At 43.3% G+C, this 13,651-nt stretch overlaps 1 protein-coding gene across 1 annotated transcript in view; it reads left to right on the forward strand.

The window, feature by feature from the left end:
* The window catches only part of LOC109923496 (multiple C2 and transmembrane domain-containing protein 2), a 432,499-nt gene that overhangs the window by 399,445 nt on the left and 19,403 nt on the right, over positions 1-13,651 (forward strand). The window contains 1 exon segment of the mRNA XM_048616107.1: positions 8,111-8,220. Coding sequence (XP_048472064.1) covers positions 8,111-8,220 — 110 coding nt within the window.

Below are 13,651 nucleotides of genomic sequence, written 5' to 3' on the forward strand. Positions count from 1 at the left end.
AGGAACTCACATTGGGCTTGGTAGCTTGAAATTTGTAATATCTGCAAAGCCGAATCCTGTTCAAAGTATGAGAATCCCACCAGTAGAATGTCAGTCATCACATACATTGCTGTTACCAACTTCCCTGGAATGTGAACCCGTCTGATGCAACTCCAGAGGCTCTCGGGAATTGACAATCTAACAATTAAACAATTTAACTATGACACCTGTCTGAACACCAGTGAGAGCAAGCCCCTGTGACTGTTGTGATATCATGGTACGAAAAAATGTAAAGTCGCCATAGTCCTACCAGATCATAGGGCTGCTGTCTCATTCGAGAGAAACAACTGGTGGTGGTTTAACCTGAGGGACACCATACCTCAGGCAACAGGAGAGGTTGAGAAGGAGAGTCCTTCCTGGTCACCTCAACCGCTGCAGGAATTGAGCCTATTCTGTTGCATCACTCTGCATCGCAAACCAGCTATCCAGCCAATGAGCTGACTATCTCTTCTCTCCCTATGATAAATGCTAATATAATTGCACTCAGGTAATACTTCCTTCTCCTGCAAGTGTTCAGTGCCTTTTTTTGAAAAATAGCAGTCCTCAAACTGGTCTCATCCACATGTTGACTTTCTCAGGCAGCTAGGAATGGGCAGTAATTAAAGTTACACCAGAGTTGCCAATATCCTGAAAACAGAGAACAGAGTTAGTTAATGGACTGGCAGTGGCACTTACAGGGGCTTCCCTACTGTCACCGAAATGACAATTCACTCGGAATATTGGGGAAGCAGGAATTTTTTTTTGCATCTTTTGATGAGAGGGAGGCAAAAAAGTACTTTGCAAGCTTTTGCCTCGAATAGAAAGGAACGGGAGTGGTAAGGAAATGCATTCCCTCATTTAACCATGTATGGTGAGGTAATCACTGTATTCAGGGTCCGATGGAGTTGGATGTATAGATTAAACCAGAATGATGGATCAAACTAGACTGGGTTTTATTGTGTCTGTGTGAATGGTGATCACGTGTGGAAGAGAACAGTCAACCGTAGATTTGAAACCGCTAGACCTTGAGATCTGGAATAAATTCCCTCTTTTATCATTATTGACCAGATGGAAGTAGTATGTTTAATCTACCTTTGAGAGCTCTTGTGGCACAGTGGTAGTGTCTCTGCACTGGGTGAGCTGGTCCAAGTTCAAGTCTGCCATAACATGGGCCAGCATAGTGGCTCAGTGGTTAGCATTGCTGCCTTACTATGCCAGGGACTTGGTTTTGACTTCAGACTCGGGTAACTGTCTGTGTGGAGTTTGCCCATTCTCTCCATGTCTGCATTGGTTTCCTCCTGCAGTCCAAAGATGAGCAGGTTGGGTGCACTGGCCATGCCATGCTAAATTGCCGATAGTGTCCTGGGATGTGCAGGCTAGGTGGGTTAGCCATCAGAAATGCAGATTGACAGAGGTAGGGTAGGGGGTGGGTCTGGATGAGATGCTCTTTAGAGAGTCGGTGTGGACCTGATGGGCTGCATGGCCTGCTTCCACACTGTAGGGATTCTATAATCCTATGAACACATCCGAACAGCTTGATTAATCTACCTTTTGTGATTCAGCGTGTATTCCTGTCGTGTGAAAGGTATTAATCTGATTCCACTCGTGAGCAGTCCATCTCATCCTCAAAGCATACATCAGTGGTTCTCCGTTTCCTTTCTCCAACCTTTCCCGTTTTGTTTTCTCTCCATCCTCAATGTGGTTGAGTCCTTGCTGCTCTGTGAGCGCTTGTCTGTTCTCAGTCAGCCTGCTACCTTGCTGAAACAGCCAGGTCTCTATGAACCAGGACTGATACCACACTGGAGACTATCGTAACAAATCCTGGTCTTGTTCTAACCAGAAGCTCAAAGACATGCTCCTGAAACTGGGTTAATGAGCTAGCAATAAAGAACAGAACCGTCCAGTGGCCCCTTCCAGACCACAGGAAACGAGAGTCTACCTTAGCAGGAAGCCATCGCTGCTGTCCTGGGTGAGATCAGCTAACCCAGTCCAGATTTTGATTCTTCCTCTCCTGCGGGAATGTAGAACTGTGCAGTCTTCTGGATGAAATGTTAACGACAGCCTCCCATCTGCCTGTTCAGGTGGATGGAAATGATCCCACGGCGCTATTTTGACAAAGAGTAGGGAAATTGTCCCCTGTTCCCTGGTCAATATCTATCGTTCAATCCACTTGACATGGAAAAACAGATTACCCACTCATTATAACATTGCTTCTTGTGGGCTGTCAGAAGTTTTGAGACATTTGGCGTTCCCAAGAGCGCTACATTAATGCAGGTCATTTTCTTTCTAATATCCTAATCACTAGCATTAGTAATTGAACAATGAGTGAAGTGTTCTTTTTAACTAAAGTCACCGTACTCCTACTGGACCATCGGGCTGCTCTCTCAGTAAAGAGAGACAGCTGTGGTGGTTTAGCCTGAAGGTCAGCACATCAGGTGAGGGGGAAGAGATAGAGGAGAAGAGTCCATTAAGGTAACCTCAACCAATGCAGGAATCAAACCCATGCTGTTGGTGTTGCTCTGTATTGCAAACCAGCCATCCAGCTAACTGACCCATACACACCATGAATTTTAAGTCAGAGTGAGTACATTTATGCTACAAAACATGAGGATCCCCTTACTATTTGGCATACATGACGTAGTGTCATACAGCATGGAAACAGACCCTTTGGTCCAAGCAGTCCACGCCGACCATAATCCCAAACTAAACCAGTCCCACCTGACTGAACTTGGCCCATATCCCTGCAAATATATCTTATTCATGTATTTAACCGAATGTCTTTTAAATGTTGTAACTGTACCTTCATCCACCACTTCCTCTGGAAGTTCATTCCGCACACGAACCACTCTCTGCGTAAAAACAGATTGCCCCTCATGTCTTTTTTAAATCTTTCTGCTCTCACTTCAAAAGTATTGCCCCTAGTCTTGAAACCTAGGTGGATGTAAAATATCCTATGATGCTGTTTCCAAGAAAAGGGGTGGCACGGTGGCTCAGTGGTTAGCACTGCTGCCTCACAGCACTGGGGGCTTGGGTTCGATTCCACCCTCGGGCGACTGTCTGTGTGGAGTTTGCATGTTCTCCCTCTGTCTGCGTGGGTTTCCTCCGGGTGCTCTGGTTTCCTCCCACAGGACAAAGATGTGTAGGCTAGGTGGATTGGCTGTGCTAAATTGCCCATAGTCCCAGGGATGTTTAGGTTAGGTGGGTTAGACATGGGAAATATAGGGGAATGGGTCTGGGTGGGATGCTCCTCTTCAGAGGGTAGGTATGGACTTGTTGGGCTGAATGGCCTGTTTCCACACAGTAGGGATTCTATGAATCTATGAGAGTTCTACCTGGTATCCCCCTAAAACAAATTATCTTGCCATTCTCACATTGTTAACTGTGGGAGCTTGCTGCTCTGTTTCTCACACTGCAATAGTTTGACTTTGACTGTATCACTTTTACTGTTCCGTGTCAAGAATACATATAGGCTGTAAAGAGCTTTGCGAGCTCCTGAGATCATGAAAGGCATTGTATAAATACAAATCCTTTGTAATTTTATTAACTTTTCAGCTGGATTCACTCCTTTTGACCCTGAAACTATAAACTAAAGGCTCAAAAGCTCATCACGACCCGAAGTTGAGACAAATCACTAAATAAAGCAGGTGAACCCATGAACCTGTATGTTTTCACACCACAGTCATTAGAAATGTATTTGGTGCTTGGGACCTTTAAGAACACATTTCTGAAATGTAGACTAATCCCTTAACTTCTACACTGTTGCAGAGGAATACTGCTAACTTGTTGAACAGCCCAGTCAGATCATATTATTTCAATAAACTGTCTAGTAACAGGCTTGTGCACACATCAAAACTCATCAGAAAATGATAGAGTGGTATATTGTCACAAGAATTTAATCTGATCTGACAACAATCTTGAGTTTGCACATCATTATTGTGTTTTATGTTGTACCTGTATTAATCCTGGAATACATTATTGAGCAGTAATTAATTATTGCTTACTTTATTGACAAATAGAAAGGAGGCTGCATTCTCATAATCATAATGTATTTAGTACACTCTCCTTAGACTTGTCCCAGCTGCATTGTCATGTACCTCACAAGGGTGATAATGAGGCTGTGATCATGTTATCGGATGTATTTCCCTGGGGTTTCTGGGATTTCAAACACAAGAAATTGGTATTATGATTCTTTCATTGGAAAATGCATATATTAATGTGAAATGATTAAAGTTTGATTACACCATGTCACTCTGGGTTTTTAATTAATAAAATTCCAGTTTTATGCGAAGTAGGTGGGTTTTTTCAGGCCATTCTCAGTCCAATCATTATGCAAGAGAGGATTAATTCTACATCGACATGCAAGCCACATTCAGGATTGTGGTTCCAGTTACACTTTGATAAAAATCAGCTCGGCTAAAAAGTGTTTGTTTTCAAGCAGCTGTTGGAACATGAAAGATTGAACGGAGGAGGATCGTTCACTGTTCAGAAGATGCAGAAAGATCCAAGTTGGAAGGCTAGTTGTGATAATCTAGGGAAAAAGATCTTTCAATAACTTACCCTGTCAGTGGAGCAGGTTGTGTTCCGTTAGTAGTACTTATATTAATTCTGTAACATTCCAGCCACTGAAGGCTTTGTTAGTAGACAACACAGAGCATTTAACTTGGAGATCCATGGAGAGGATGAATGCTGGTCTCGAACAAGGGCTGATACTCCTGCACTGTATTGATGGAGTGCTGTACTGTCAGAGTGTGACAGTCGGTTAACAGAAGCACCATTGACATTTGTAGGGGACATAAAAAAATTCCCATGGCAATATTGAATTATGATATTTAATTAAACAGTGTGTCTCCTGGAAGCAGGCTGGTCTCTATCATATTCCCATAACACCCCTTTCCAAACGATTTCTTCCTCCATTAAGAGCAGAAGTTATTTTCTTCTGTCTCTACACCTGTTCCTGCCAGTGTTCTATTCAGTTTCTATGTTGAACGTTGACCCTTCAGATCTTCCAGACTAAATGACCTTGGTGTTAGACGGCATCTAAGGTAATGTTTCAGCTACAATTGACAGGATTTGTTTGGTTGTGTTCCTTGCTGTGCAATGGACATCAGCCTTGTGGTGATTGAGACACAGACAAGTGGGCCATTTTGCTCTGGCTCCTGGACAGAGGGATTCCATTGGATCATTAGGCCATTTGTAAGACGATTGGTGTTGGGTTGAGACTTCTGAAATATTCACCTCCCATACAATCCAAACTCACCCATTTATTTGGGATTAATTTTACCCCCTGGTGTTTCCAGTTAGATTGATTCCCAATGCTGAAAACGGAGACAAGGCACTATTACTTCATTTGGCTATAATAAGATGAATCCACAACTTGACATGCCCGACCCAAATCTGGAGTGAGGGGGCGTCCAACTCAAAGCTTCTCCCCTCCACCACTACTGTCCCGATTTTTCAGTATCTTTGGCATGACATAGACCTATGTTGTTGATATGGTCTATTCTATTTAATTCAGAGCTGCTTCCTTGGCAACTAATTACCACAAATGACATAATTGAATATAGGAAGCATGGTCAATAAGTTTGCAGATGACACCAAATTGGTGGTAAAGTGGACAGTGAAGATTACAAAGAGATCTTGATCAATTGGGTCAGTGGGCTGAGGAATGACAGCTGGAGTTAAATTTGGAAAAATGTGAGATTTATTGCATTTTGGTAAAACAACAAGGGCAATACTTATACAATTAATGGTAGGGCTCTGGGTAGTGCTGTAGAACAGACAGACCTAGGAGTTCAGGTACAAAATTCTTTGAAATTTGCATCATAAGTAGGTAGGGTAGTTAGGAAGGCATTTAGCACACTTGCCTTCATTGCTCAGACCTTTGAGTACCAGAGTTGGACCATCATGTTGAGGTTGTACAAGAAGTTGGTGAGGCCTCTTCTGGAGTACCGTGTCCAGTTCTGGTCACTCTGCTTTATGAAGGATATTATCAAGCTAGAGGGGGCTTCAGAAAATATTTACCAGGATGTTGCTGAAAATGCAGAGTTTGAGTTCTAAAAATAGACGAGATAGGCTGAGACCTTTTTCACTGGAGTGCAGGAGGTTGAGAGGTGACCTTTTAGAGGTTTATAAAATCATGAAGGATATAGATAAAATGAATGGCAAGGGTCTTTTCCCTAGGGTGGGAGAGTTCAAAACAAGGGGGCATATTTTTAAGGTGAGAGGAGAAAGTTTTAAAAAGGACACAGGGGGCAACTTTTTTACACAGAGAATGGTTCGTGTGTGGAATGAACTGCCAGAGGAAGTGGTAGATGCAGGTACAATTACAATGTTTAAAAGACGTTTGGGTAAGTACATGGATAGGAAAGGCTTGGAGTGATAAGGGCCAAGTACAGACAGGTGGGATGAGGGTGAGTTTGGGAACATAGTTGGCATGGACTGGTAGGACCGAAGGGTCTGTTTCTGTGCTGTATGACTCAATGACTCTGTGAGGTGTAGAAAACATTTTTGTGCTATAACCTAGTATTTCTTATAAGTGTAATGGAAGGAAAAGCTTGATGAAGCAAATTTATCATTTTGTGGTCCCTGAGTCAAAATAAATAAGCACACAGTGGGAAATGGAGGCCAATAGTATCAATAGTTACAGCACTAATTAGCAACAGCAGCAAGAAAACATTATAATTTTAGTATGAAACCCTGTATCGCTGTTAGGGTTTGAATTGCATCTTTATAGGCTGCTCCTTAGAGTGTTCCTTTAATGGAAATATACGCAATCCTTGTCATAATAATACTTACAAATCAATAATTATGTAAGTAAAGTGAGTTCATCTGGGAAAAGTGCAGAGTGGAGACAGTAAAATAAAAGCAGAATATTGCGGATACTGGAAATATCGATTTATTTATTGTTGTCACATGTACCGAGATACAGTGAAAAGTGTTATTTTGTGTGCCACATGGGCAGATGGTACCATACCAAGTGCATAGGGGTAGCAGAACAGAATGCAGAATTCAGTGTTACAGCTACAGAGAAGGTGCAGAGAGAGAGATCAGAATTAACATTTGCGAGATCCGTTCAAAAGTCTGATAACAGCGGGGAAGAAGCTGTTCTTGAATCTGGTCATATGTGTACTCAAACTTCTATACCTTTTGCCCGATGGAAGTGAGTGGAATAGAGTATAACTGGGTTGGAAGGGGACTTTGATTATGTTGGTTGCTTTTCCAAGGCAGAGGAAGTATAGATGGAGTCAATGGATGGAAGGCTGGTTTGCATGATGGCCTGGGCTATGTTCACAACTCTCTGTAGTTTGTTGTAGTCTTAGGCACAGCATTTGCCATACCAAGCTATGATGCATCTGGATAGGATGCTTTCTATGGTGCATCTATAAAAGTTGGTAAGAGTCCTCGTTGGCATCCCGAATTTCCTTAGCCTCATGAGGAAGTAGAGATGTTGATGTGCTTTCTTGAAATACATTACAAAGTCCAGGAAATACATGGCAGGTCTGGCAGCAACTGTGTAGCGAGAGACAATTAACGTTTCAAGCTGAACAAAACTCTGCTTTGAAAAGAGTCATATTCGAGTCGAAACATTACCTCTGTTTCTCCGTGCACAGATGCTGTCGGACCTGCTGAGTATTACCAGAGCTTGCATTGTTAGTAAGGTTTATGAAATGCCCTCAGACGATTGGTTTTATCATTTCCTGCATCATTTCAATCCTTCCCTTAAACGTATTTAGCTTTCTACACATTCTATTACATTATTGAAGCTAAAGGAAAGAGGAACTTAAGAGAGTACAAGGTGTAGAGCTGGATGAACACAGCAGGCCCAGCAGCATCAGAGGACCAGGAAGGCTGATGTTTTGGGTCTAGAAAAGAAGGGTCTAGACCCGAAACGTCAGCTTTCCTGCTCCTCTGATGCTGCTTGGCCTGCTGTATTCATCCAGCTCTACACCTTGTTATCTCAGATTCTCCAGCATCTGCAGTTCCTACTACCACTTAAGAGAGTAAATGTCTTTGATTTCACAGCTCTGTGCGAAGATTGTATCACTGTGAATTGCGTTTTTAATGTTAACATTCATTTTTCTGAATCTTTCAGCACCTTCAACTGGTCAGTCCCGTTCCTTTCCAAACTTGCCTGTACTGTGCTCGCTGTCTGCACACTCGTGTTATACTTTGCCTCACTGAGGTATCTCCTGCTGTTCTGGGGTAAGATTTTTTTTCTTATTGTTTATAATAATGCAGCGGTGAATCAAAATTTTACAGCATGACATCAGGCCCTTCTTCCCATCATGTCCACACTGGTTATCAAGCAACTGTTTACTCTTCACCCACTTTCCAGCACTTATCCTGTAGTATTGTACACCATGTCCATCGAAGTGTTTCTGAAATATTGAGGGTTCCCTCCCTACTACCCTTACAGGCAATGTGTTCCAGATATCCACCACCCCTTGGGTGGACAAAATTCTCCTTTTAATCCCTTCTAAGCCTCCTTCCCCTGAGCTTAAATCTCTGCTCCCCTCGGGTAATGACTGCTTTGCAAAAGGGATAGGTTTTGTCCTATCTGTCCCATTTATGTCCTTCATAATTTAGTAGACCTCAATCAGGTCATTCCTCTCTGCTCTGAGATAAACAACTCCAGCCTATGTAGTCTCTCTTCGCAGCTGAATCGCTCGAGCCCAGGCAACATCATGGTGAATCTCCTCTGCAGCATCTCTCGTGCAATCACATCTTTCGTGTTGTATGGCAACCAGAACTGCACAGAGTACTCCAACAATAGCCAAACTAACACTTTTTATAGCTCCATCATAATCTCTCTGCTGTTGTACTCGCTGCCCAGATTAATAAAGGCAAGAGTCCCATATGCCTCCTTAAACAACTTCTCTACTTACCTTGCTGCCTTCAAAGATCTTTGGGATTGCACACCAAGGTCCATCTGATCCTCTGTGCTTTCTGAGGTCCTTCCATGTATCGTGGTTTCCTTTGCCTTATTATCCTCCAAAACCTCTCCCAGTTTTCAGGATTAAATTCCACTTGTCACTGTTCAGCCCATCTGACCAGCTCATCTGTATCACCCTGTAGTCTAAGGCTTTCATCCTCACTGTTTACGCCATTAATTTTCATGTCATTTGTGAACCTATTGATGAAACCTCCCACATTTATATCTAGATCATGAATGCATACTGCAAACAGCAAACGGACCCATGATCAAAGTAAGAAAGGTTTTGCAAGCATGTTAAATGCTGAAACCACAGTCTGGGGTATTCACATGAAGTTTGTTAGATGTTTAGTTCTGGTTATAAATTTAGTGTGCAGTTAGCGATATTACTGTTTTCAGGTTGTCTCACTTCACCTCTTTGTGAGATTCAGAATAGTGAAAAATGACCATTTCTCAGTCATTCAAAGGATGTGGGTGTTGCTGGTAAGCCACCTTTTTGGAAGGTTGCAGTCCATTTGTTCCACAGTGCTATTCGGGATAGGATTCCAAGCTTCTTACCCAGTAATGTTGAACGAATGGTGATATAGTCCCAAGTCTTGATGTTCTATGACGTGGAGAGAAATCTGTACGTGGTGGTGTCTTTATCAAGGGAGCAGAGGTTGCAGGTTTTGACAGTGCCATTAAGGACTGCTTGATGAGTTGCTGGGGGCACCTTCTGGATAATAACTTTATCACCCACTCTGTGCCAGTGGTCCATCAAACCTGATATTATTGAGCTTCTTAATAGTTGGTTGGAGCTGCACTGATCCAGCCAAGTGGAGGGAATTCCATCTTATTCCAGACTTCTTTCATTTATTCACAGGATGTGGGCTCATTGGCCGAGCCACCCTTTTTTTGCTCAACCCTAATTGGCCCTTGGCCATTTTTGGGTCAAAAAAATCTTTTGTCATGTGTAGGCCAGGTAAAGATGGCAGGTTTCCTTTCCTGAAGAGCATAAGTGAATCAGATGAGTTTTTATAACTATAATCACCATTTTAGCTATATCAATTCCAGATGATCTGCAGTGGTGGGATTTGAACTCATGACCCAGAACATTAACCTGAGTTTCTGGATTGCTAGTCTAGTGACATTACCATTATTCCACTGCCTACTTCCAGTTGTGCCTTGTAGATGATGAGCATGAGATGAGCTATTCATTGGAGAACTCTGATCCTCATAACTGCTGTTCTCACCACAATATTTATATAACAGACGCAGTTCAGCTTTTCCTCCCTCTCCCGCTACACACCCTGCAAGTTGTTGCTCATGGGGGATTTAGAGATCGTGATGCCATTGAATGTCAAAGTGAGATAATTAGACTGTTCTTTGATGGACCAGTAATTGTCTGGCATATATGTAGTGCAAGCAGAGGCTCAGAGACCGCTTTGTAGAGCACCTATGCTCAGTTCGCGACAAACGATAACACCTCCCAGTCGCGAACCACTTTAACTCCCCCTCCCACTCCCTGGATGAATGTCCATCCTGGGCCTCCTCCAGTGTCACAACGATGCAACCTGCAAACTGGAGGTGCAGCACCTCATATTCCACCTTGGGAGCTTACAACCCAATGGTCTAATGTGTACTTAACTAGCTTCAAAATCTCCCCACCCCTGACCTCATCCCAAGACCAGCACCCCTCTCATCCCCACCTCATTGACCTGTCTGTCTTCTCTCCCACGTATCCGCTCCTCCCTCCTCACTGACCAATCCCCACCACCACCTACCTACACTCACCTTTACTAGCTTCATCCCCGCCTCCTTGACCTTACCGTCTTCTTTCCCACCTATCTGCTCCACTATCTACCTGCTATCACTGCACCTCCTCTCTATTTATTTCAGAGCCCCCTTCCCGTCCCCCATTTCTGAAGAAGGGTCCTGACCCAAAACATCAGCTTTCCTGCTCCTCTGATGCTGCCTGGCCTGCTGAGTTCCTCCAGCGCCACACTGTGTTATCTCAGACTCCAGCATCGGCAGTTCTTACTGTCTCTATGTAGTTTGAATGTTACTTACCGTTTCGACCCAAGCCTGAAAGTTGTCCTTGTATTTTTTTTAATTCGCTCAGACCATTCAGGAGAGACATTAGGAAGCACTTCTTTGCACAAAAGGTGGTAGAGATTTGGAACTCTGTCCCTCAAACAGCAGCTGATGTTGTCAATTTAAATATGAGGTAGACAATTTTCTGTTAAGCAAAGGTATTAAGGAATATGGGCCAAGGGCAGGTATATGGAATTAGGCCACAGATCATTCGTGATTTTATTTAATGGAAGAACAAACTTAAGGGGCTGAATGGCTACTCCTGTTCCTATGCTCCCCTTTTCCAGTGGGGTGTGGCCATCGCTGTCTGGGCCAATATTTGTTGCTTTTTAACTTATATCTTGCTGAATGTGGACATAGACTTCTTTATTATCTGAGGAGTTGTGCATGGAACTGAATGCTATGCCCACTTTCTACATGATGATGTAGGGCAGTTCATTAATGGTTGATCTAAAGGGACAGCCTCAAAGAACTCCTTGAAGAAATGCCCTGGGACAGAGATGATTGCCTTCAACAGCACAGCTACTTTCTTTTATGCTGAGTAAATCTTTCCCAATTCCCATTGCCTACAATTTTGCTAAGGTTCCTTGATTATATAGTTGGTCAAATGCTGCCTTGGTGTTAAGGGCAATCACTCTCGCCTCCACCTTGGAATTCAGATAGTTTTGCCACGCCAATGCTTGTGATGGGATCTGAATGTCTTTGTAGAACCAAACTTAGCATCAGTGTAAAAGTTATTAAACACAGCGTGCTGACACTATCATTCATCACTGCAACTCACTCAGAGTGCATCAATGTTTGATTAGTGTTTGATTAGTGCATTGGATTTCTCCTGCTTTTTGTGGACAGTCCAAAGTTGGGCAATTTTCCACGTTGTCACATGGATGCCAATGTTGTTGTGGTTCTGCTGGAACAATTCGGTTGAGGGTCCAGTCAGTCCTGGAGCACAGATCTTCAGCATCTCAGTTCGGACGTTGCTGTGCAATCACTACTTCTTGCTGTCACCCAGAGTAGACTGATGCCTGTGATGTTGGTGTCCTCTGGAGAGAGCCTTGAATGATCAGCTGCTTGGCATTTCTGGCTGAAGAAGATGGCAAATGCTTCAGCCATGTCTTCTGAACTCGTATTCTCAGCTCTGAGGATGGAGATCCTCATGGAACCTCCTGCCCCTGTTATTTGTTAATGTTTGCACCACCACTTGATAACCCCACTAAGACATCCTGGGGTCAGGTGGAGGATATTCAGGCTCTCAGCCTTGTTTTGCTATTTATTTGGATCATGGCTAATCTCTATCTTAAGCTGTCTTGATGATGTAGCCTGCAATACTTCTGCTCAGCACACGACCATTAGATACAGGATAACAATCAGGCCATTCCGCCCATTGAGTCAGCTTCACCAGTCTATCATGGCTGAAGTGTTTCTCAACCTCATTCACCTGCCTTCTCCCTGTAGCCCTTGATCCACTTGCCAATTAAGACCCTATCTATCTCTGTCTTAAATACACTGAACGACTTAGCCTCTATAGACCTTTTTTGGCAGTGAGTTCCATAGATCCACCAGAAGGAAATTACTCCTCAACTCAGTTCGAAAGGGTCGCCCTTTCCCACTGAGTCTGTGTCCACGAGTCCTAGTCTCTCCTACTAGTGAGACATCTTCTCCACCTCTACTCTACCCAGGTCTCTCAGTATTCTGTAAGTTTCAGTCAGGACCCCTCTTATCCTTCTAAACTCCATCAAGTACAGACCTACAATCCTCAACTGCTCTTCTTATGACAAGCCCTTCATCCCTGGGATCATTCTTGTAAATCTGCTATGGACCACCTCCAAGGCCAGCACATCCTTCTTTAGATATGGGGCCCGAAACTGTTCACAATATTCTAATTGCAGTCTGACCACAACCTTACACAGCTTCAGTAACACATCTCTGCTCTTGTATTCTAGTCCTCTTGGAATGAATGCTGACGTTGCATTTGCCTTTCTACTGGTCAACTAAACCTGCATGTTAATCTTAAGAGAATCTTGTACGAGGACTCCCAAGTCCTTTTTGCGCTTCAGATTTCTGAAGCCCCTCCCCCTTTCTCTTCCTAACAAAATGTGTAACCTGACACTTTGTCACATTGTATTCCAACTTTGCCCATTCTTTGCTCACTCACCTAGCATGTCCAAGTCCTCCCTGCTTCAACAGCACTACCTGCATCCCCACCTACCTTTGTGAAATCTGTAAATTTAGCAACAATGCCCTCAGTTCCTTCATTCAGATCATTAATCTATAATGTGAGTAGTTGTGGTCCCAACATTGACCGCTGCGGAACTCAGTCACTGGCTGCCAACCTGAAAAAGTGCCTTTATCCCTACTCTTTGTCTTCTGCCAGTCATCCATTCCTCTAACCTAGTCCCTATCACCATGGGCTCTTATCTTATTTAGCAGCCTCTTGTGTGGCACCTTGTCAAAGGCCTTCTGGAAATCCAAATAGATCATGTCCACTGGCTCTCCTTTGTCCAACTTGCATGTTACCTCAAAGAATTCTAACAGATTTGTCAGAGAGGACTTCCCCTTGATGAAGCTTTGCTGATTCACCCCTATTTTATTGTGCAATTCTAATAATGAACTCTTAAAATCTTAACAATG

The sequence above is a fragment of the Rhincodon typus genome, chromosome 33, assembly GCF_021869965.1.
Source record: "Rhincodon typus isolate 14 chromosome 33, sRhiTyp1.1, whole genome shotgun sequence".
NCBI lineage: Eukaryota > Metazoa > Chordata > Chondrichthyes > Orectolobiformes > Rhincodontidae > Rhincodon > Rhincodon typus.